The sequence below is a fragment of the Lacerta agilis genome, chromosome 5 (assembly GCF_009819535.1).
Source record: "Lacerta agilis isolate rLacAgi1 chromosome 5, rLacAgi1.pri, whole genome shotgun sequence".
Classification (NCBI taxonomy): Eukaryota; Metazoa; Chordata; class Lepidosauria; order Squamata; family Lacertidae; genus Lacerta; species Lacerta agilis.
Window position 1 is genome coordinate 53,105,688 of NC_046316.1, and position 24,098 is coordinate 53,129,785.

The 24,098-nt window shown below is 40.1% G+C and overlaps 1 protein-coding gene across 2 annotated transcripts in view; it reads right to left on the bottom strand.

The window, feature by feature from the left end:
* SUFU (SUFU negative regulator of hedgehog signaling) overlaps positions 1 to 24,098 on the bottom strand; it is a 71,846-nt gene that overhangs the window by 25,202 nt on the left and 22,546 nt on the right. Inside the window, exons 4-8 of one of the 2 annotated variants that reach the window (XM_033149793.1) lie at positions 19,158 to 19,300; positions 16,039 to 16,124; positions 14,602 to 14,674; positions 11,785 to 11,938; positions 10,771 to 10,882 (exon numbers count right to left, since the gene is read on the bottom strand). In XM_033149793.1, the coding sequence (XP_033005684.1) occupies positions 10,771 to 10,882; positions 11,785 to 11,938; positions 14,602 to 14,674; positions 16,039 to 16,124; positions 19,158 to 19,300 (568 nt within the window). Of the gene's footprint in view, positions 1 to 10,770; positions 10,883 to 11,784; positions 11,942 to 14,601; positions 14,675 to 16,038; positions 16,125 to 19,157; positions 19,301 to 24,098 lie in introns of both variants that reach the window. The other variant, XM_033149792.1, reaches the window with a different exon arrangement.

Sequence of the window (24,098 nt, forward strand, 5' to 3'; positions counted from 1 at the left end):
ACTAAAAGCAGCATATAGTCACCAGAAGAATTTCAAATTTTGGCTGTGAGTCGTGGAAGACTTGCTCCCTGCCTTACTAGCCTGCTCCATCTGGCTTGGGAGGGCAGAGCCCTGACTGACCCCAGCTACAAAAGCTGAGGCTGCTGAATAGACTCTTGGGTTGGGGTATTGTTTAGGAGAGATTGTTTGGGGTGGGGTGGGGTTGGTGCTGTTATATTATTTTTTGTATGTTTATGTTTACATCTTATTTATTTACATCTTATTTATGCAGAAATTGTTCAATAATGGTTGTGTACTTTTGATATGCTTTATTCATTGTTTTTGACTACTTTTGATATGTTTGTAATTATGTAATTTTTTTCATGTGTAAGAAGTCTTGAACATGGTTTTAACTATGGAAAGACGGCATACAAATTAAATGGTGGTGGTAACAGGTAGGTAGCCATGTTGGTCTGCCATAGTCAAAGCAAAATAAAATAAAAAATTCCTTCCAGTAGCACCTTAGAGACCAACTAAGTTTGTTCTTGGTATGAGCTTTCGTGTGCATGCACACTTCTTCAGATAGAAATTTTTCAACCCTAAGTTGCAAGCTAAGGAAACAGTTGCAAACCTTATGGACACCGAAACCAAACTGTGTTTACTCTGTAGCTATAATAAAAAATGAGATTAAGTACCGTATATACTCGAGTATAAGTCGACCCAAATATAAGCCGAGGCACCTAATTTCCCTACAAAAATGTGGGAAAGCTTATTGACTCAAGTATAAGCCGGTTCACCTTTGCCACTGTGGTAGAAGAGGAACGAGCAGCCCTTTGGGCTGCTCCTTCCTCTTCCTCCTTTGCTGCTGTGGAGCTCACCCCATCGCAGGGTTTCGAACCGCCATTCTTCTGATCAGCAAGCCCTAGGGCTCTGTGGTTTAACCCACAGCGCAATGTTCCCTTGTGTTATATAGAGAAGGCTGGGATCCTGTCCTGTTTAAGCAGGAGCCATGGAAAGTGAGCACCTGTGGCGTTTTAATACTTCCTTAACTGATAGGCTTTCTGCCTTCTGGGGTCTAAAGTTTGCATTTATGTGAGCAGTTCAGGAATGGAACAAGCTGCCTGGGGAGAGTAAAGAACCACCGTTCTTGTACACTTCTTAAGGAATGGTTGACTTGAGTATAAGCCGAGGGCAGCTTTTAAAGCACAAAAAGTGTGCTGAAAAACTAGGCTTATACTCAAGTATATACGGTATTCATTGTAATGCTAAATAAGGGGGAAGAATTCATGCTTATACTCTGATGCTCCAACTGTGACAATATATTTGGCTCTAGTGTTAAAGCAGTAATAATGGCAGCTGTGTGTTTCTCCAGACAGCAATTTACAAGTAAATTTACAAGTTTTAGGGATTAGGCTCACATTATGTTTTTGTATGAGGTCCACTGCTGAGAGAACCCCAAACCATAGGAGTTCTAGGGCATAGTGGAAATAACTGTAGCCACTTAGATTTACTTAGCTGTGCTTCTGTTTACAAAAACCCCAGATAGAACTGTTCTTACTGTAGATTGTGCTCTAGTGTTAACTTGCCCACATAAATTGTGCTTCAGTGCCAACTTCTCCATTGCCAAGCCCTAATCACAAGATCAGGTTCATTCATCTTACTGAGAAGGGGGTTGCTACTGACCAGAGCACCAAACTACACATAAAACAACAGTGACCAGAATGCAAATGCCATGTTGTCCAAATGCAGTGTTATGCATCCCAAACTGCTGTAGCTGGGTCCACAGAACATCATAAATCAATAGAATATTCTGTACTATTGTATTAAGGTGTCTTCTGCAGCTTGAGAAGCCCGTATCTGTTTCTGGCAAGAGTGTAGCTGCACCACTATCAACAGCATATGTTGTGTATCTGATCACAGGTTATATTATAGTTACGTATCCCAGCGTTCATTCTGGACTGTTACAGAATAGGCTGTTAGCATAACAAGGGATATTTATGTATTTTTCTTTCTCAGAAAAACGAACAGAACTGATTTTAAAGTCCATGAACACTCCACGTGCCTTTTGCTGCTGCAATTTCCTCCTTAAAGCTCTGCCTGCTCCAGTATTCCAGGAGTTTGTTCCCCTAACCTGAACCGTGCCTCATTTCCTGACTTGACCACATCCTGATGAGCTTCTTCTCAAAACAAGACAATATATTAAGTCCCTGGAATAAGCTTCCCGTAACCCATATGTGATTCAGATTTGCTGTTCTAACTCTTGAACCAAGAGGTTTTCTTTACAGAGTGACTCCAGAAGCGTAGAATTTCCCATATACTGTAATTTGTCTCCTAAGTGAAGGCCCTTCTCTTTGCCTTGCCAGCCTTTGAATGGGAGGGTAGTGGAAGGGCCACCCACACATTAGATGTTCAATAACCTACACACTAAGCTGAAAACCAAGTATGCAGGAGATTTTCACATTCTTCAAGCATGAATTAAAATCCATGCCTGGCCTTTGGAAAAGAAGGCAACCTAGATAGGGAGTGGGAAGGGGGGAATCAGTGTGTGAGGGGAAGAACCCAATAATTCATTACTGCACTTTCTTTTATCTAAAAAATATAGCTTTAAAAATGACAGTTCAGCAAGCCTTTTGTTTCAATTACTTGCATTTTTGTGACCATTCATCTTGGCCTCTCCCTGCTCCTTCCCAAGAGTGTTAGTAAAAGGTGCCACAAGTTTTCTTTTTTGCAGTAACTAGCACATAAAAATATTGTAAACATCTCCACCAGGCTGAATGCTTCACCCAACCAACACAAATAATTCATGATCCCCATTTTGCATCCAGAAAGAAATGAAACAAAAAACTGACAAAAGCCAAGGCTGCTGTGTTAGGAGAGGGAGAGCATTTGAATGAGAGCAGTGTGCCGGAAATGCCCCAGTTTGAAGACTGCATATCTAGCATTTTATGGAACTGGAGGGGAATCTGAGATTAAAGCTCATTCCCTAGTGACTGAAGGATTGTGGGAGGTGTAAGTGTGGGCAGTTGTCAGATTAATTCTTTAGATGATTAAATTCTTTTTGTTTCTTTAAAGCTGTTTGTAGTCATGTTTGAAGTCTCTTCATTCTGAGCGAGTGTAATGCAGCAGTTACCAAGGTGACTTTTGCTGACTTTCAACTATTTCTTCCCCCATCTTCTGTCCTTACCAACAGCCTGAATTGGTTTTTAAATCATGTGAACTGAGATGAACAACAGTGCTGTTAGCCGCAGTGCTGTTAGCTGCAGCCACATTAGACTTTGGCACTGGGCTTGTGCAGCAGTTGGCCAAACTGGTAACTTGCATCAAAACCACATACAGTCATAACTCATGTTGCATACGCGCCGTGTTGTGTACATTCGGGATACACACTCCCGCACCCCGGAAGTGTTTTTCGGAGCACGTGCGACTGCTGGATGCGCAGAACGCTTCTGTGCACTTCGTGCATGCACAGAAGCGCTCAAATAGCGCTACTTCTGGTTTTTCGGGTTTTTTAAAACGTGCGTTCGAGTTATGCACGCCCGCGTTATGCACAGTGACCCGGAACAGATCACGTGCGTAACCCAGGGTTCCACTGTACTGCAGCATCTCCTTATCTTTTTACTATATGCAAAATGACTGAAGAAACAACCTGGTTAAAACACGCCATGACCACATGCACAAACCTGCAACCACCTTTGGTCCTCTTGCCACATTAGAAATAGATGGCTGAAATCAGCATCCCTTGATGCCAATTAGTAAAAATCCTTAGGCCCCTGGAGATATTCCAACACTTACTTGCTACACAAAGTTTAACCATTCCAGTCACATGCACAAAAGTACCACAGACACAGAACTCCTTGCAAAATCTTACTTTGCAGCAAACTATATTTTGCAATTTTATCCAAACCAGGCAAATTCTGGTTTGCAAAAGCCAGAGATTGCAAGCAAAGCAGAGTTCACAGGTAGCTGAAGGAATCTAACCACGCAAATTCAAGTCTCAATAATTTAATGCCAAACCACAGTTTGATGCTACATTTGAACTGACACTATGTCCATTTTATATGCTAGGATAGTACAATTCAGCAAACAGGAAAATGATAATTGGATGTTAGTAGAGTTTAACTTGCATGTAGTGCAACAACCTTGGCACTGTGAAAGTCAGTCTCCTCCGCTTCACAACTGAACTGGAAAAAAGACAGCATTTGAGCACTATTAAGCTGAGTAAGACGTTTATACTTCAATTTTGCCATATTCATAGTTGAGAAAGCCTTACTGCCTAGAATATTGCTTTGGTTAACCCATTATTTAAATTGCTTTTAGATTCTCATACCACACAACTTCCCTGTGTTTCACCTGAACAAATGGTGCACTCACACTAATTCCATGTAGTATCACAGACTACAAATGGTCTTTAGAACATTCTCACTGAGAAAAGGTGTTTAACAGATACATGATAAATAATTTGAGTTGCATTCAACTAAGTCCTACTCAGGAGTAGAACTGGCACCCACCCTTTTATTTCTAATCCCATTTTGAGGTATTGAGACCATGGGTTTGATCTGCATCTCCTAGATTTCTTGTGGGATGCAGCAGCAGCTTTAAATATGTTAAGGTTTCTGATGCAGGATTTATTGTACTGAAAACTATTAAGAAGTCTGGCTGATCTTTGCTACTCTGAGCCAGGGCATTTCATACCAGCCCATTATGCTGAAAGCTTAAGGCTGTTGCCAGTTCTGACAGTTGTGTACCCGTGCTAGCCTTTCTTCTGACATCCATCACAAAGTATACATCAGAAAGAATAAAATACATCTTCAGCATACACAACCATTCTCATACTCCAATTTTACTACATATATCAGTTCTCTCATATCCATTATTTTGGGCATTTTATTTGGCCAAGAGGCGGACAACTAACCTTTTCCATGATGGTGTATATTATGATAACTGGAAGTAAGAGAGCTTTTCATTTTTCACATCCTGACTGTCTGAGGTGCTCCCACAGTTCCCCTCATCTTCCTTAGAAGCTACGCATCTTAACTCTCCATCTTACTCATTGATCTGCCTTGCCCTTGCTCCAACACAATATGCAATGCATGACTACCTAAACTGTGTTCTGGCTGCATCTGGGTGGGCTTAAACAATCCAAACCACCACCCTTAACAAGACCCTAATCCTAAAGATTTGTTCTGGTTCTGAGACTTTGAAAAAAGTCACCATGTCTGTGATGGTACACTGCCATGTTTGAATTTGCTCTATTTGCAGGTGAAAAATGCTTGGGATCAAGCTATTTGAAAGGCTTAGCATAACATAGTTTAAGAACACCTTTCCTAACATGAGAGCAAGAGTACTGGGTAACCAATATGAATACTTTTTGCAGGTTTGCTAGTCATACCTTTCAGCATATACACTGAGTCAATAAGTGCTATGAACAAAAACATAATTTTGATAATTTTGTCTATAAGCCTCCACTTACTAGGCTAATGAGAAAATAACCTACATCACAGGCAGCAATAACCTTCTTTAGTATGCTCTGAAGAGTTTAAGACCACACACAATGCAAGATGTATTGCTCTGGTGGGCAGCTTGTCCTCAGCTTAAAGTTTGTAGACCTAATACCATGTACCACTATCCTTGGCCAAACCAAGGTCCAATCTGAAGGTAAATTCTGTGGCCAGTGCCAGGTGCTTCTGATCAAGTGCATGGAAAGCTGCAGAAAAAAAGTCTTCTTTAAACAAACAAAACAACCTGAGGATACTAGAGGCCTGTTTAGGAGTTGCTGCAAGTAATTTAGGCTGCCACTATAACCTCACTAACCTGGAAGTGAACCCCATCAAATTCAACAGAACTGAGTAAACATGGTTAGAATTGCTCTGTTAGACAAATTACTTCCTTTCAATAACTTTCCTTTGAGAGAAACTGAAACCGTAGTTAGAAAGAACACTCATAACTAGCGTTCATGTTAATCCACATACCATGTTTTCCCCAAAATAAGACACTGTCTTATATTTATTTTTCCTCAAGAAGACACACTATGGCTTATTTTCAGGGGATGTCTTATTTTTATCACTTCATCGAGGAGACTTTTACTTTCACTTTCTACCGGTCACCTCCGAGCCTCCTTACCACTGGAGGAGCTGCCCTCCAGCTGCTGCCCGTCTTCTTAACCACTCTGCATCGGTACGCGGCATAGCCACACCTATCCAGGGCCGTCTTAAGGGCACTGCCGGCGGGGCTGGAGCTGTTGCTGGGAGGCGCCGCATCCAGCCTCACCTCTTCCTTGGCGCCCTCCAGAACTGCGCCTATCACTATGGCTTATTTTCAGGTTATGGCTTATATTGCGCAAATGCTTAGAAATCCTGCTACGGCTTATTTTATGGGTATGTCTTATTTTCGGGAAAACACGATACTACCTGCTTTATCAATAGTAACTGGTTCTTCATATAGCTGAGAGAACATATCCAAAAGCATTTACAAAACTGAAAGTCTTTGGGGACATGGGAAGAAGAAGAGAAGCAACTTGTGTTTCTGTTCAGCTATCCACCAAACTGAGCACACATACACCCCACCAGTCCCTCCAGAACACTGGGAAGTAGCTGCATTTGATTCATGCAGAATACAGGAGAATATTTTTCATCACTGTGTGCCATAGGATCAAGGAAAATGGCAAAGGATATTGATTCCTGTGCTTGTTTGCTCCCAGCAGTTGCTGGAAGCCAGGCATGTGAACGGATTCTCTGTCACACCCTTTGGATGTAAGGCAACTGGGAATATGGCAATGATCACCATGCCATCACTTCCTTACTTCCACTAGGTTAAAAGGCCAATAGCTCAGTTCAGAGGTAGGTCTCCTTAAATATCTGAAGCTCAAAGAAGCAACATTCATGCAGACATGCAATCCCATCTCCAGCCCAGTCCAGCATAGACTGTATTGCAATTTATTGATTATGCAACAGAGGGCGATCTAAGGCTACTTCATGGAAGAAAAAAAAAACAAATATTCCCTGTTAACTGTTATTCTTGGATTCTTCTGTTCTGTTACACACATGGGACTGAATCTGCACAGTTCCCCCTTCCTCTATAACCATCTGGAAGCAAATAGTAGGGCACAGTAGCTTCTCATTTAGTTATTTCACACCACCGAAAAGCTGCAATTCAAATAATGTCAGTTATATTCCTCTAGAGGAGGAGAGGAGTACAATGCAATTCCAACATAAAAGGTAAAGAACTTCATTTTCTTCATGACTTATGCGATCCTACATACAGGAGATTAGCAAACTGGCTTACATGGAAAAATCTGTCAATTACACAACTGAAGAACTGCCTGTTCTGCTGCTGCAGCCTCTCTTGGTTGGAGGACCCTAGTGTAGGCTAGATGATCTTTAAGAAGATTAAGAAAGACAATGTTGCCCTCCTGAAATGTCTGTTAGGTATTAGCCTTACCAGAAAGCAACAGAGGATAACCAAGACAATCAGCCAGACTACTGTACATGCAAAGTCTACATCTTTGAGAAAGACTGGCAAGATACCAGCAGACCTTTTTGCTATTGGCAAAACCTGTGGAACAGCTGGGGATTTTGATAGTTCCTGGTTCTGATTAAACGAGAAAGTAAGGGCTTGACAAAACACAGTGTGGAGAGAGAGTATGGAATACAAAGCAAGTAATGAAGGCTTCTTAGGCTGCACCAAACCTATTCTACAACAACCTCTCATGTTCCTTTGCTTGTTCATAATCTTATTCTTTGCTAACAGTACACACTACCTCTGTGGAGTTTATTCCAACACCCTCAAGACTCATGTCACTGCTCCTCATTCCAGTGAACTGACTTGTGACTTGGGTTCTGAGATCACAAACAACCTCCCTTTCAATGAATATACCAACCTGTCACAAGTATTTAGAGCACTCTGGAACAGCATCTTTGACAAGAGTATGAACCACATGTTGTCTGAGAGCAATATTCAACCACCATTTTGGGGTGGCTCTAAAATATACATTTTTGGTGGGGGGGGGATGAAAGTAAGCTATTGAAATTCTAACAAACTATGACAAAAGGCACTTGGTGGTAGTAGTAGTAGTAGCAGCAGCAGCAGCAGCAGCAATTATTATTTAATTAAATTTATACTCTACTACTAAACTCAACTCTCTTTTCTTGTGACAGGCAAGAACAAACTTCCTTTTGTGTACCTGGAAATTATCATTTTGGGACCACCCTACTTTTTTGTGAGTCTTTGTACATCAGAGGCCAGACTTCCCCAACCTGGTGCCTTCCAAATGTTTTAAACTACAACTGCCACCAACTAGCACAACCAATAGTCATGGAGTGGTGAAAGTGGTATCAAAAACATCTGGAGGGCACCAGGCTGCTGAAGCCTATCAGAGATTATAACTACCTGGACTCAGTGCATCTCAAGGAAACCATGAAATCTGTGTTTCTCATTCGTTTTGCTGGCACCCCCACTGTCTCAGGGATAGCTTTTATTGTTAATTATTAAATTGCCATTTTGTTACATACACCCTCTCAATAAAACTCCATTTGTGTTCTTCTCTCTGTTGTTCCCTGCATGCCTTACACAAGGGCACTAGACTAAAACAAGGCAAAGCTACTCATGCTACACTCCTGCATATTTCAATAAGTGAGCTAGTTTCTGAGTCAGCTCTACCAGATGGACAGCAGCTTATCCTCTGGCACAACAGGCAGGGATGCAGTGGGTAAGTGTCTCCTTAGCACACATAAAGCCTCAGTCATTTGTGTTCAGGAATATTTTATTCCCTGAATGGAGAAGCCATCTGCAGACATATTTAGGGATGTGTGGTTAGAGTAAGCTGGGGCAGGCAAGTAGAGACAAGCTATATATACTTCTGATATTCCTTTGAAGGGACAAAGCCTTACAATAAAGGAAATGTACCGCTAAATCAGGAATCAAGTAGCAAATTGGCAATGGATTCTTTTCACTGGTTTCAGATGGGTTTTCTGGCAAGACTCAAGCTTGTGTATCTCAAGTTCAGCACATGAAAGTCCACAAGTTATTCCTGCAAGGAATACCACACTTAGTGTAGCCAACTAAATTTTACTCAGAGTAGGGCAATTAAATTAATGGATCGAAGTTAGCCATGCTCATTATTTTCAACGGGTTTACAGTGGGGAAGACTATAATTTGCTACAACCCAAGGATAGCAGAATTGTTGATGTTGGTGCTGCCTCAAACAGGGCACTATTCATGCACCTTTAAAAAAATCATCAATGCCATGCATAAGATGAAATATGAAGATATGTGTCTTTCAGGCCCAAGGGCACAAAGTGCACAGTGGAGCAGGATTTCTAGCAAACAAGGCATATAGAATTCTATGTGGCCAAACATGTTCAGCAACAAAAGATCTAATACTGGAGGGCAACCACCTGCCTATCTTGGGAACTGCAAATTAGTAAGAACAATCCCTTGCTCTCCTCCCAAAGGGGAACAGTTCTCTCACTCTTGAACAGAAGTGTTTCCGACTCCTGCAGAAGGAAGAGATTCTGACGATTCTTGCAATGTCCTGGTCTCTGTCAAGATGATTAAGAAGGCTCTGTTAGAACTCTATAAAGAGTAACTGGTTCTGAACTGGATGGACACAATGTTCCAAGCAATGGATTCCCACACTAGAAGGATGTGATTAAGCTGATACCCATACGAATGGCTGGCCAGGATGCAGTGCTTACAGATATAGTTACTAAGGCTCTGTCTCTCATGGGAAGTCATGGGAGTTGGCTACGCTTTTTCACAGACTTTTAACAAGATTCAACAATGTAATCCTCTCCAAGGTATACTGGATAGCAAATGTAGAAGATGAGATCTTGTCCTCAGAAAAGACAGTGTTTTTTAAAAATAATTCACCCCCTTGAGCCATCTACAGATAGCAGACAATGATAGTGCACAGCAGATGCTAAGAATCACCTTTGAGAACAAATTCTGCTACTCGTTACTACCACAAAAGAGAGTACAAAGGAAAAATATCAAAAAAAACCAGCAACGTATACTAGTTATACAAACAAATTTCAGAGAACAATGCTCTTCTTTATCACTACTAATGCACTGGTCATAAGGGGCCTCCCTACAATCTCATGTGTGAAGTGCAAAAGGCCTTCAAATGAAGGGAGGGATGAACATATGCTTCTGAGAAGGCTCTACTATTAACTGGATGGCAAGCAGGACAAATATAAAATACCCCAAGTATCAGTGACAGGCCTCCACATTCATTCACTCACTCGCTTGCAGTCCATAAGTAGTCATGCTTATGTTCTTTTTTGCAATTAAGTTTATTAGTTTATCAATATTCCCCCAATAATAGCCAAATTATAGCAATATCAATTAATTTCATAACAATATCAATTAATTGCCAAGCTTATGTTCTGCCCACCCACTGATAAGATCACTTAGGCCTGTTTTGCAGAGCCCCGTTTATTTAACCCATTAGTATCTATGTTCCTATCTGGCCATCATCCACTTTGCTTATATCATCTACTTTGTCAGTCCCATAACACCATGGATGACTTAACTATCAAGAGGTACACACTGTGTAATTCTTGGTCAGCAGTCTATAAATTCTGAACCTGCTCTAAAACACAAGCCTACCTTTATGTTGCATTCTCCCTTTTCAATTTGTCTTTTAGATTGTGAGCCATCTAGAAGTATTGCATAAATAGCTATCACCAGGTTAGAAACATTAAGCCAGACTTTCCTTCCATTATTTCCCCAAGGCTAAGCAAAATTAGACACATCTTCCACCACCACCGGACCCAAATACAAGACTGAACTTACGGAGCTCTGTCATTATTCAGTCCATTCTGTCTCTGATGGTTAATTGGGGGCAGAACAGGCTTGCTGTTAATCTCAAGTCCCCTTCGCAGAGTCTCCCGGATTTGCTCTGTATCTGAAATGATAGTTTGAAAACTGAGTCAGGTTCAGTTCAGATGATCCTGCAGAGCATGGACTGGAAGATTAGAAACAAACTTCACACACTTCCCCACTCATATGGCTTCCTTCCTTTCCTGCACTAAGGCAAACTATTCTTGGCTGAATTGGGAGCCGCAGAGATGGGTGTGTGTGTGTGTTTGTGCAAATTTACTGTTGTTGTTGTTGTTGTTGTTGTTGTTGTTGTTGTTGTTGTTGTTGTTGTTGTTCATGGTGCTTACCCTCCAAACCACAATCAGAAGCTATAGAAGTGGAAATTAAATGTAATGTTTTGTTTGTTTGTTTTAAAAGAAAGTGGTTGGGGGGGTGGGGGGAGATGAAACACCACAGAACCGACTCTAACTGCCGAGCAGCACACAGAGTACGAAGTGATTCAGGTTTGCTATAAATAAATTAACAAAAATTGAGAGGGTTGGGAGGGCTAAACTTTGAATTTAACTTGATATAACAAAAAATTCAAGTTCCGTACGAAGCAACTTTGCTCATCAAATAATCATATTAAATTTAATGAAGACCTCATAAAGCACACCTTGATGCAATACAGCTCCCAATTTCATACTTTTAGCCATGCCTTCTACCACTTTAAAAAATACCTGTGATTATCAAGTATGTGACTTGTAAAAATAATTTTAAAAAATAGGGAACTATCTTCTTATAATAGTCCAAAAACATTTAAAAATTTTGTATGCTGACATGGGATGAAAACAAAATATCAAGGTTGTAATGGAGGAATGCTGCAAGTATTTAAAGTTGTAAACAAATTGTACCTATTTAGAAACACAACAGTATGAGAACTCCATCCAACTTAGCTGTGATGCTGAGAAAACAACCTTCCGAGTGGCTTTCCAGGTTCCCTCTTACCTTTCCCAGACAATCGTCGGGGATGTGTGCCAATGCAGATACTTCTACTGTCTTCGTCATCCTCTGGCGGCCGGCTAAGATCATCCCAGGCACATTTAGCACTGACACCACTCAGGTTCGAACCGTCTGTCTCAATCCCTTTATCAACTCTGTCCTGCTTAAAAAAGATACAAAACATCCAAGTCTTTTGAAGCCAAAATCCCACCTGTGCCACTACAGGAACTACAACCTCATGGAGTATATTTTCCTAGATTGTGAATCACCAACACAGAGCCTGTGGATGCCCACAAGTCTTCAAACGCCTGCCTTGTCATCCATCGGGTCTCCCCACCCCCCACCCTGGCTCCTTGAAATTAGTCTTCAAAGCAGCCTTCCAGTGAAAACAAAGGAAAAAAGATTCCACTACCCTTGACAAAAATGCAACTTAACAGTGTTAAGAGGAAAACATTCAATTCTAAACTGTATAAAAATAGATTTTTAATATTCCATAAGATAAAATGAAAAGTATAAATGAATATAAATATAAGCACTTTTTTTTCACTTACAAGCCACTGCCAATTAAAAATAAGGGCTTCTAAAAACAAAACAGCCAGACACATTTCAACACAGTCTTTTTCTGTGGTTCAGTCATTATTATCTAAGACAAAAGTAAGTAGAAATCGTTATAGTCAAAATCCTAGAAAGGCAAAACATTATTTCAGAAACAAAAATATAGTTCAATTATTCACCCTTATGCCTCCTTAAAAAAAACTTTTTAAACTGGAATGATAACGTAAGTGTCCATACATGTGTACAAATCAATGAATTCCATTGAAGACATATAAACACATTTCAAATATCAGTGCAAAGCCATTCTGGAATATTAAAATATGGAATATTAACACTCTATATTTATACAACTTATAATGGAAAGCCTTCTAGTGTGGCCATTAGAAGACTTTCCAAGGCTACAAGCAAGCTGGGGAGGAAAGGGTTAATCCTCTCCTTTGGAGTGAACCTCACCCTGAAACCTCCCCCCTCACCACAATTAAGATTCAAGGAAACCTTCTATTGGCTACAATAGGCTTCTTTGAAGTCTAATTCCAAAGGAGGGGCAAAGTCTGAAGTTGTCACTGCTGGAGAAAGGAAGGATTACTCTTTCCTTCCCAGCCCCCATCCAAGCAGCTGTGACCTCCCCACCAAAAAATCCACATGGTCCCCACTGTAATTAGGCTTTAAAGTAGCTTTCTAACATAACATGTCCCTCCATCCCCCAATGTAATTTATAGGGTGGAGAAAACTCTGTGTGTGACCTCCTAGCTGAGGAGCCACAGTTAACTCTTACCTCCCCAGCTGAACTCTCCAGGAATATCACAGACTGAAACACCGTTCCCCCCCCCCAAAAAAAAACTAATTGCAGGGGGGAGATGGGATTGTGTATGCCTCTGTATGGTTGCCATGTGAGCACTTGGTGGTGTGTGTTTGGAACCCAAGGTAGAGTCTTCAGTTTGCAAATGGAAAATTGGAGATCCCTATTCTATGTTTCATTGGCAGTCAGCACTTGAGAAATGAAGGGCTTTTATACTGTCCCACATTGCTCTAAAGGAAAGGAAATGTCAGCCACAGTTTTTAATTCATCAAAACAAAATTTTGCAAAAAGTTGTTACATCAAAAATAGGCTTCAGTGAATCCTCAATACATCCTACCGACATGTGTCACTTGTGATTATCAAATTTCCCCCTTTGAACAGTGCCTGACTGTAGAAGAATCAACGTCATAGTGATTCTACAAACTTAAATCAGAATGAAAAGCTCTGAACATAGTATTCCTGCATTACATGCAAACCAGAAATTCAAAATGTAGACAGAGCAACTTAGGAAAATTATTTGTTTCAGCTTCTAACATTCACCACCAGGTGATGCTGTTAAGCTAAATATCGCGGTGAGGGGGGCCTTACAAGGAGAAGCAACTGCAGCAGATTAATGTAAAAACCAAGGAGAAAATATTTATTCAAATTTTCTTTTCACATGCAAACATATATACTCAACTCTACATGGAACTACATTTAAGAAACTTATTTCTCTGCTTCACTAATCAAATATGCTTAGCTCTTTGGCATGGTGAAAGAAAATTTCACTCTGAGCTACCAGATTCACACATACAGTGTTTCGCCATTTTTAATGCCAAATTTGGAAAGGTAAGCTTCTCCTACCACAGCAACAAAATTCTGTATTAAATGTATTTATGAACAGTTTGACATTGTAGCTTTATTAAGAGCTGTACAGAGGTAATTGCTTTTCAGCTTTTTGTATTGTATGGTTCCTGTGTTGTTCAATATGATCTGAAGAGAACCAGAGTGTACTGTGTTGGTTATTATGTCCTTCTGGTGAAGGTTAGTATATAAAATTCTTCATAATTACATGTGCTAAATTTCTGTACAGCTTACTGTTAAAGGCACAGGAACCCTACTCTGTCATTGCCGTACCTTGTAAACATGCAGAGAAAATTGCATGTAGTAAGTGACTTCCCCATTCATTCCCACCCTCTCCAAAGCATACATGCACTAGAAAACAGACAAGGCAGGGAAAATAAAGGTTTATTAGGGTAGGAGACTGAGCTGCTTGTGGCCCAGTTGCCCAATATTAAGCTGCTCAAATGTGTTCAGGGACACTCAATGAAGCCAATCACACTTTGATCAGGCAATCAGTGATCTACAACCATTGCCTCTAATCAACAAGTCTACCCTGAGCATATTCCGTTACCAGAAGGCAGCTGTTCCTCATGACAAAGAAAGCAATGCCCTGCTGTCATCAAGGACCAGATTGAGTAGTTACATACTTGCAGGTGTGGATCTATTTCAAATATGGTCTCTCCACGTCGCATGTCTGTTATCAACCATGGGCCTCCTGCTCTATAAACAAAATCAAAAAAAGAAAAATAAGTGAGTGTACTACCATTGCCCCAATGCTTCTAGGTCTCCAATGATTTTAGTGCAAATGCAATAAGGGACAGAAAGGAGGGATGGATTTGGGGTTGTGGATGAATAATTAGCACTTCTACCTGTCCATTTTAGATGTTGGATTATTGTTAAGCCTCTAATTCAACTACAGAAAATGGACAATTTAACTGCAGGATGGTAATCTGTACTGTTTTCCCATTTATCATGAAGAAAACAGACCCATTTTTTTTTGTATGACTGCAATATCTCACAGCAAGAGGGTAAAAATGGTTGTAACATCGAAGAGAGACAGGGATCTTCATGGACTGGACTTACCCTTCCTGCATATAAATGGCCCCTCAATTTGAAAGCAGAGAACAATTAGCAAAAAGATTATTCATGTCCAAAGATAAAAGTACAGAATTGGAAAGAACCTCAAAAGTCATGTAATCCTTGTACCGTCAGCATTCTCTAGAATTAAGCTGTACAAGACAGATGACAAACCAGTTTTCTTCAGATAATACTCATATTGAGCTTCTTTGTTCTACAACTTTCGTTCCTAGAAGTGAAAATTCTGTAGTACATGTTTAAGGGTGGAGGGCTTGTATTAAATAAGCGCCTGAGCACTAAATACTTTTCTAGGGCAAAAGGTTAAAAATTGCTAATGGAATTTTAAATACAGAAAAAGCAAATTGTCAAATATGCATTTCTAGATTAATTTAATTTCTAAATTAAAAGATATTCAAACATTCCCAAGCATAGGTGGAGAACCTCATATGTGGGGCCCAAATGCAGATCTTCGGGTTTCTGCATCTGGCCCTCAGGAGCTCCCAATTAGGTCATGTGTCTCTCAAGGTCATAACCCCACCAGTTCTGCTCCACACAAACCTTAAGGGCTTTTGCCTGGATGTAAAGTATCCTTAAACTGTGTTAATGCTTCTTACTTGGCCTGGATGGAAGTGGGTGAGTGGGTGAGTGAAGAAACCTCTTAACTTTGATGTGGATGGAAAGAGGTATTCTCTGCCCACCCATGCCTCTTACCATGCCCACTTTTGCCTCCAGCACGCACCCCCACACCCAAAGTTTTCTATGAGGTGGTGTAGCCACTGGTCTGAAAAAGGTTCCACAAACTTTGAGCAAAAAGACCGAAAAATTCAAATTGAGCTTTGACATCAGAATAAACCATGTCAATGTATATGCAGATATCCCAAACTACATAATTTATTCCAGCTGTAGAACTGATAACCTTTTATGACTGCATTCATCTTTATCAGGCAATATTTCTTTAAAGAATATTTACAATATTGTTTTTAGTCAGCTGGCAATGCCGTACTTACACAGGAACAGTCCGAAGCAGTTCCAATATACCCTGTCCATTCCACTGCTGTGCTGCATGAAGCTCCTCTGTACAGACGCCAACAATCTGGAAAAGGGGTTAAAAGGGGTGGGGTACACACTTGTAACATATATTAGGATCAGGTTCTACATTGGTGTACCATCTCCAAGGCTTGAAACTCTGGCTATACACTCTTTTTTGAGAAATCCCTCCTCCATCACGTTTCATCTAGATTTCATTTAGCATGAACTAGATTTACTATGAAGGATATCACAGTTGGTAGAGCATGAGACTCTTAATCTCAGAATCATGGATTGCAGCTGCATGTTGGACGAAAGATTCCTGCACTGCAGGGGGTTGGACTAAGTGATCTTCATGTTCCCTTCCAACTCTACAATTCTGTGATTCTGTGATCCCTGATTGGGCATCTTATGATGAGTGCTAATTCCATAATATGGATTTGTACCTGGGGAGGTTAGATTAGTATTGACCATAGCTTTCCTGATTCAAATATTATGTCAAGCTATAGTCAAAGGAAACCCAGAAATGAAAAAGGGAAAGGAAATATATCAGCCCATGGCACACCCTCAGTCTTCCTGTCAGAACTTAGCAAGATGACTAATAATAATAACAAATAATAAATTTTTTATTTATACCCCGCCCTTCCCTGCCAAACCGGGCTCAGGGCAGCTAACACTAATAAATTCACAACAAAAACATAAAACAATTCATTAAAATACAGCTTAAGATACAATTTAAAATTTAATCTAGACTGCAGCCTCATTTTTAAGTAGCCCACCAACCACACCAAAAGAATGATAATAAAGACAAGGACATGGCTACACAAATCCTTCACATTTGTTTTCACATGTTGAGCTCCTCAACAGAACCATAGAGATGAAGCAACAGCCTTGCATCTGCAAAGCCTAGATCTTGTTTGGAATAATACACACAGCCAACTGTATATGGAATGATCTGTTCATTGGCACAGTGGAAGCCAATACATCATTCTGAGGTTAAACAAGTTTGCTACCATTGCAACATACCAAACTATGCCAGATCAGTAAATATCACCAGCTGCCTCGGAAATCAAGACAAAAACAACAACACTTTAAACACACAATAATTGCTAAGTTAACTACAATACTTCAATACCAGTTGGAATATACTTTGTTTTGTATGTAAAAAATAGATATTGCGGACTGTATCATGGTAGTGTTTCCCTGCTGCCCCGTTAAAGCCTATGAATAAGCAACTGTATTAGTAATATTTTGCAAAAAGTCAGGGTTATCGATTCTCCCAGCTTTACTCTGTTTAAACCCAGATTTATGTATTTGCAGTCCTTCACTTTTCTGCTGCTATTAATACTCTCAGAATACTGACAAAACCTCCTAGTAACTGGTATATTAGGCTTAGGTATAAGATGGACACCAACACTAAAGCAGGAAAGTATTTCAACTAAGACTGTTGGTTTATTAAAAAAAGTCACTATGGTACATAAGGAATACTTCAATTTACACTGGGGTCCTAAGCTGTCTGGTGACAGTTTCTGTTCCTGACACTAGCCTTTAAGCGGCTTTTACCTCAGGCCAAATTCTCTGAACCTCCACCCCAGTCAATTACTCCCACAACCCAGTCCAGTTACTGGGGACAACCAGCCTCTGTACCCCAAAGCTCTTCCTGCTGTACTTCTGGATGCCTGAACAGTTTAACCAACTTTAAAAAACCAGGTGTGTGACCTTCCTCTGGTAAGACCTTACATAGGACAGCCTCTCAGACCAACTCAGCCACCGGCTCCCTACTCCTGATCTTCACCAAACAAGTGTTATTATCACAGTGGGAATTAATATTCAGGCCTCAACTTTTCCCTCAGCTTATATTGCAGGTTTCCTGAACAATAGCACATCACCTGAACCATTTCTCCATGCTTCTTAAGGCAAGGGCTAGCACACCATAAAAAAGCCCTTGGAAATCAGAATCCAAGAATATGTATTCCATGAATGAAAGCACTCCATGCAAAACGTTGACAAGAACATGAAAATATGCAGAATTTACTCAGGGCTCTGGAAAGCTTTTCACAGCTGAAAAGGCTCAGTATCATATTAGATAAACATTTGTTGTTGTTCAGTCGTTCAGTTGTGTCCGACTCTTCGTGACCCCATGGACCAGAGCACGCCAGGCACCCCTATCCTCCACTGCCTCCTGCAGTTTGGCCAATCTCATGCCAATCGCTTTGAGAACACTGTCCAACCATCTCATCCTCTGTCGTCCCCTTCTCCTTGTGCCCTCCATCTTTCCCAACATCAGGGTCTTTTCCAGGGAGTCTTCTCTTCTCATGAGGTGGCCAAAGTACTGGAGCCTCAACTTCAGGATCTGCCCTTCCAGTGAGCACTCAGGGCTGATTTCTTTAAGGATGGATAAGTTTGATCTTTTTGCAGTCCATGGGACTCTCAAGAGTCTCCTCCAGCACCATAATTCAAAAGCATCAATTCTTCGGCGATCAGTCTTCTTTATGGTCCAGCTCTCACTTCCATACATTACTACTGGGAAAACCATAGCTTTAACTATACGGACCTTTGTTGGCAAGGTGATGTCTCTGTTTTTTAAGATGCTGTCTAGGTTTGTCATTGCTTTCCTCCCAAGAAGCAGGCGTCTTTTAATTTCGTGACTGCTGTCACCATCTGCAGTGATCATGGAGCCCAAGAAAGTAAAATCTCTCACTGCCTCCATTTCTTCCCCTTCTATTTGCCAGGAGGTGATGGGACCAGTGGCCATGCTCTTAGTTTTTTTGATGTTGAGCTTCAGACCATATTTTGCACTCTCCTCTTTCACACTCATTAAAAGGTTCTTTAATTCATCCTAATTATTATTAATAGATAAACATATTAATAATAATAATAAACCTGACATTTGAAAAATATTATTAAAGTGACATGAAATATTACCATAATGGATGATGGAAAAGATCTAGTTTTGCCTTCACCCATGCCAAACCTGCACCTGCTTTTAAGTACTGGTACCCCATAGTTACCACAATCTCATTTCAAAGAAAACTCCATTGTTCATTTTGGTTATTAGCTCCTTAAATGAATACCCAGAATACTGATTCTGTTACCATACCTGAAGAAAAGTCACCACCCCAAATGGTGTCTGAACTGGCTGCATTTGTGGATCTTCAGTCAGCAGCATATGTTGGATCCTTGACTCACTGTTGTCCAACGGACTATGCCATGATACATGATCACCACTACAAAATGTATTTTCTGGTGGGGAAAGAGAAATATGAGCAATTAATACATATTTCTAACTGCGTAAAAAAAGACACCTGCACAAAAACCTTAACAACACTGAGGAAACATCCTCACAAACAAGATATATAATTTTTCCTATTACTGTTACCCATCTTCAGTGGTGATATAGTACAAAAAACAAAAAAGGAGAGACTGCTTGATAAAGCTATGCTGATATTTGGTACATCAACTTGTTAATACCAACATTATAGAAAGGCGAGTAGCTCTTTCCTATGTACAGGGAATCTGTATGTAAGATGAGTTGTTAATGTACATAACAACCTACCATTGTGCACATGCACCAAACCAGACCCCACTGCCATCACATGGTTGCATTAGACCTGATTCTGGCTCCAGACTGTCATGGAGATTTGCCTCCCATATCTCATCTAATGACCCTGCTCACATGAGCAGCAGGGACTGACTGTGGCCCCAGTTCTATATTAAGCCGTATGTACTATATTCTTCTAATTTAACATGCAAATTGCAACTCCACTCAACCAGCTGAATTATGCATTTTATTTATTTCAAGTCAACTGTAGTCTGGACTACCTATGGATAATGTACACTGGCCTCACAAACATAATGTATTGCTTGGTAACAGGCAGTTTAAAAGCATGGAGAAGAACAGCAAACTATAACACAGCTTTTTTGATGGCTCTGTCTTCTAGATGCAAGGGCTCCTGGAATTTGGTTGGAGAATGGGGTGCCAGGTGAACCACAGCTCTTGAAATGCAGGTTTAACACACATTTCATAAATGATCAGCTTCCCCACTCAATTCGATTTATGTATTTAAACTGCTCAACATTAGCTGTGAAGTGGAAAAAGAGATTAGAATCTACTTTCTCAGGAACAAATCTTTAAAACCAGCTGCAGCAAATCCACTGAAATGCAATCATGAAAACCAGCCTTATAGCCTGTTTGATGTTACTTTCCCATTTGGGCAATAGAAGAGGTGACAAGTACATGATCTGCACTATTTTCCTCCTGCTATGGAGAGATACCATATGATAATGAAGTCTGAAAGATTACCGGTAAGTAAGGAACGGATCATCTTCTTTCTTCTTGCCAGATCATAAATGGTCACAGTGAGAGTCAGGATAGCAGATAGAGCTTTCTAAATCAGACAACACTTCAGGAATGAAGGTAAGGTGGAGCTCATCCCATTAACACATTACAGTATAGCTTGCTTGGTTCAGACATCTGGTATTCCTAATCTTATACTCCTCATACACACAAAATGTGCATGGTGCATTTCAGTTGCTCCCACTCAGTGGCATGCTGTAATATGCATCAAGACTAGCATTCCTCTATTATCATATAAACTGATCTGTGGGGAGTGTTTGTTTATGGATGATCCTTCTTCTCAACAGGCCTAAAATTGTAACATTCACACCTTGAATTAACAGTCATTCACTTCTGCAATGATACTAATCTTCCTTTCTTTCTAGCACCTTTTATCAGTAGATTAAAAGGACACCACTATACCAAGATGCTCTTTAGAAAATTCTGATGATCCTGACAAAATGAATGAGCTTTGAATAGAAACTTTCCCAGTCTTGAATGCCTACATATATTTCATGGAGAGCTCCCTTGACGTGAAATTCTTCATCTTGCTTGAAATGTAAACCAAGATTATTTCAAGTTTATATATTGACTATGAACCTGTGACATCTAGATTCATCATACTAACTAGGCTCTAGGCTCACATAGTCTATGAGATATCAGTTGGCCAGGAAAACTCATTAGCTCACCAACCTTCCCTGCACTGCAAATTCCCAAGGCAGTGCAAGAATGCACATAAATCCCAGAAAGGAGGTTTACAAATGCAAAATAAGACAACAAGAACTCTTTTAAAAAGCAGAGGGTTTTAAAAAAAATGTGTTCTGCAACTAGATTTCCCAGATAGTGAACTGTATGGATTGGGTCCCCTGCATCCTGCCCCCACCCACACATGACTATATGCTACTGATCTTGTTCAGAACAAATGAACACATCTTGGATGGATCTATCATTTCAGCAAGGTGACCAGAAAGGTTTCAGACAAATTCTGTTCAGTTGACAGGTTGCAAGACTGAATCTACTTAGCCTCTTGTGGTAACTCTGATCATCCACCAGATGTCCTCACTGTTAATTTAGGCATAAATGTAGTTCTACCATTTTTTTTAAAGCTGAATTTGACTTTTTACTTTAAAAAAAAAATCAAGCTACCCAGGATTCCCAACCTTGACCATAGAAGTCTGAATTGAGGTTTAAAATTTATTCAAAATTTAAGAAACCTTAAACCAAAATTGTGGCAGTTTGCTCAATATCAACATTATCCTGATGCTGGAAATACAACTGTAGAGTATGGGAAGTACCGAGATTCTGAACACAGAGAAGATTTTATAACATTACAGCTTAGATAAACAAAAGAGCCACATAAGCAGAAAGTAACGCCACACTAAAACCCACAAAGGCAAGGACATTCATTTCTATTGAACTGTAGCCCATAAGAGTAGGGAGAAAATAATGAGCAAAATATTTAAGTAGATTTTCAAGTCTACTTAAAGTTACAGGTAGGTAGCCGTGTTGGTCTGCCATAGTCGAAACAACAACAACAACAACAAAATCCTTCCAGTAGCACCTTAGAGACCAACTAAACCCTTTGAAAACCCTTTGCAGTTTCCCAGAACAGCCTCATTGTATCATCACCAAGCTACAACAATTTGGCCAAAGGGTTGGGTGTGGGGAACATAAGTGCTGACATGAGTATAAAGGAAATGCCTCTCCATTAACTGGCAGATAAGGAAAATACAAGTATCAGATAAGAACTGCTTAATACTCAATATGATAAACTGTTCAGTTACACCAGTTGCATAGTGTGAAAAAATGAACTTACTGGTTGTTTAAAAGCCAGTGTAAAACGGACTCCATATGCATTTAAAGACTTTGGTAGAAGAAGAACTAAAAGTGGTTGTTCTACAGCATTAAATAAACTTAACAGTCCAACTTACATTTCAATCCCTAATACTGCCCAGTTCAGATGGATCATCCAAGATTCTGCTGATTAACTAAATGTTTTAATGATGAAGGCCCCACAGTCACAGTTCTCCAAAATGAACAAAGCTACAAAGGCCCTCATTCTTGAAGCCTGTCTTTCTGTCACAATATTCTGCATGTCAAATGCTCACTCAATTCTATGCTGATCGATCCCTGCATTTTTTTGCTGCCCAGACTCCTTTTCCTGGGAAATCCTAGCCATTTGGAGCTGGTTTTCAAATGCTAATGTCTCTGCTGGAGACCCACCTGTTTGTGTCTATTCGGGTGTAGACTACTTTAAAAATGTCTCTCTTCCCCACACAAACCACAAAATTCACAGTGACTGCTCAATTAAACTACAGAAAACCACCCATGTGCAAAATGATATGAAGGCCAATTCAAATCCCCTAGAGCCAGTAAACCCAACATTAAAGCTTGAAAGCCAGGACTTAACTCACCATACAGTGTCATGCAAGATCAGTCTTTCTATGGCAGTCCCAACAATACTAAAATGAAGTTACAATCTAGAGGACTCTTATTATGCAACTTGAGTTTAGTGACAAAACACAAGTTCTAAGGCAAGATTTTAATCAAATAGCAGTTTGATAATTTGTCTTCTCTTCTGTGAATTCAACAGTTCTAACTAAAGGGTCTTGCGACCCTAAAACTCAAGACAACAAAATTCTTGACACAGGAACAATGATGTGGAAAGAGTAGCACAAACAAGGGTGTAGGACACAACAGGGCTTCTGTCTGTACTGTGCTTACCAGATTCTGCTTCAGCCAATTAACATTTTGTTGGGAAACAGAGGCGGGGCAGGAGGAGCAGCCTACTTAGCTGTCAGAGAGAGTTTCTGTGTTATATACCAGGTTTAATCATTCACGCCTGCCAACTTTTGAAGATGTAAAAGGAAGATTTAGCTCTTTCCTGGTCCACAGCTGCTGCTGTCCTCATCACAGCAACTACTAATACTAAGAGAAAATGTCCAAGGTAAAGCCTCCAATTATTGCAGCGACACGTCAACCACACATAACATTGCTAGATATGATAGAAGCAAAAAGTATGTCAAACTGAGACTGGGGAAACCCAAGTACAAATCTCCATTCAACCATGAAGCTCCCTCCCTGGGTGACCTGGATAACAATCTCTCAGCCTAACCTAGCATACAAATCAGAGATTGGCCAGCTGTTAACCACAAGGGTTGGGTTGCATGTTAACAGCAAGACAACCTCTGGTTTGTTTCCTGCCCACTGAGCTTGAGAATAGTCTTTTATGCAGCTTTCCCTAGCACACTGCTCATTCATAAACTATGGTTTCAACATATCATGTGAATCATGACACTGACTGGCACCATGTTACAATCATTTTGGTTCCAGGTTAAAAGTTAATTGTTTTTGCAGGCATTTTTAAATTTTAGAATTGGTTTTATAGTATGCTTGGCTTGTTTTTAGTTTCCTCCATGTCAATGATGCTTTGAATTATAACTTTACTGTTTTCAGTGTATTTTATTTTTATGTTCTGTTTTGTAAGGCCTTTGTATACTGCCCTTGTATCTTTATAGATGGACAGTTTAAAATATTTTTTAGTAAACAAGTAAACAAATTTTCATTACCTACAACATAAAGGAGAAGGGCAAAAGTCTGGTGTTCACACTTGCTCATTCTCAAACTCCAAGCCATTTGGTTATTGCACTTCAACTTGACATTATTTTTTGAAAGAGTGTCAAATCCTGCCAACAGATGGTATCA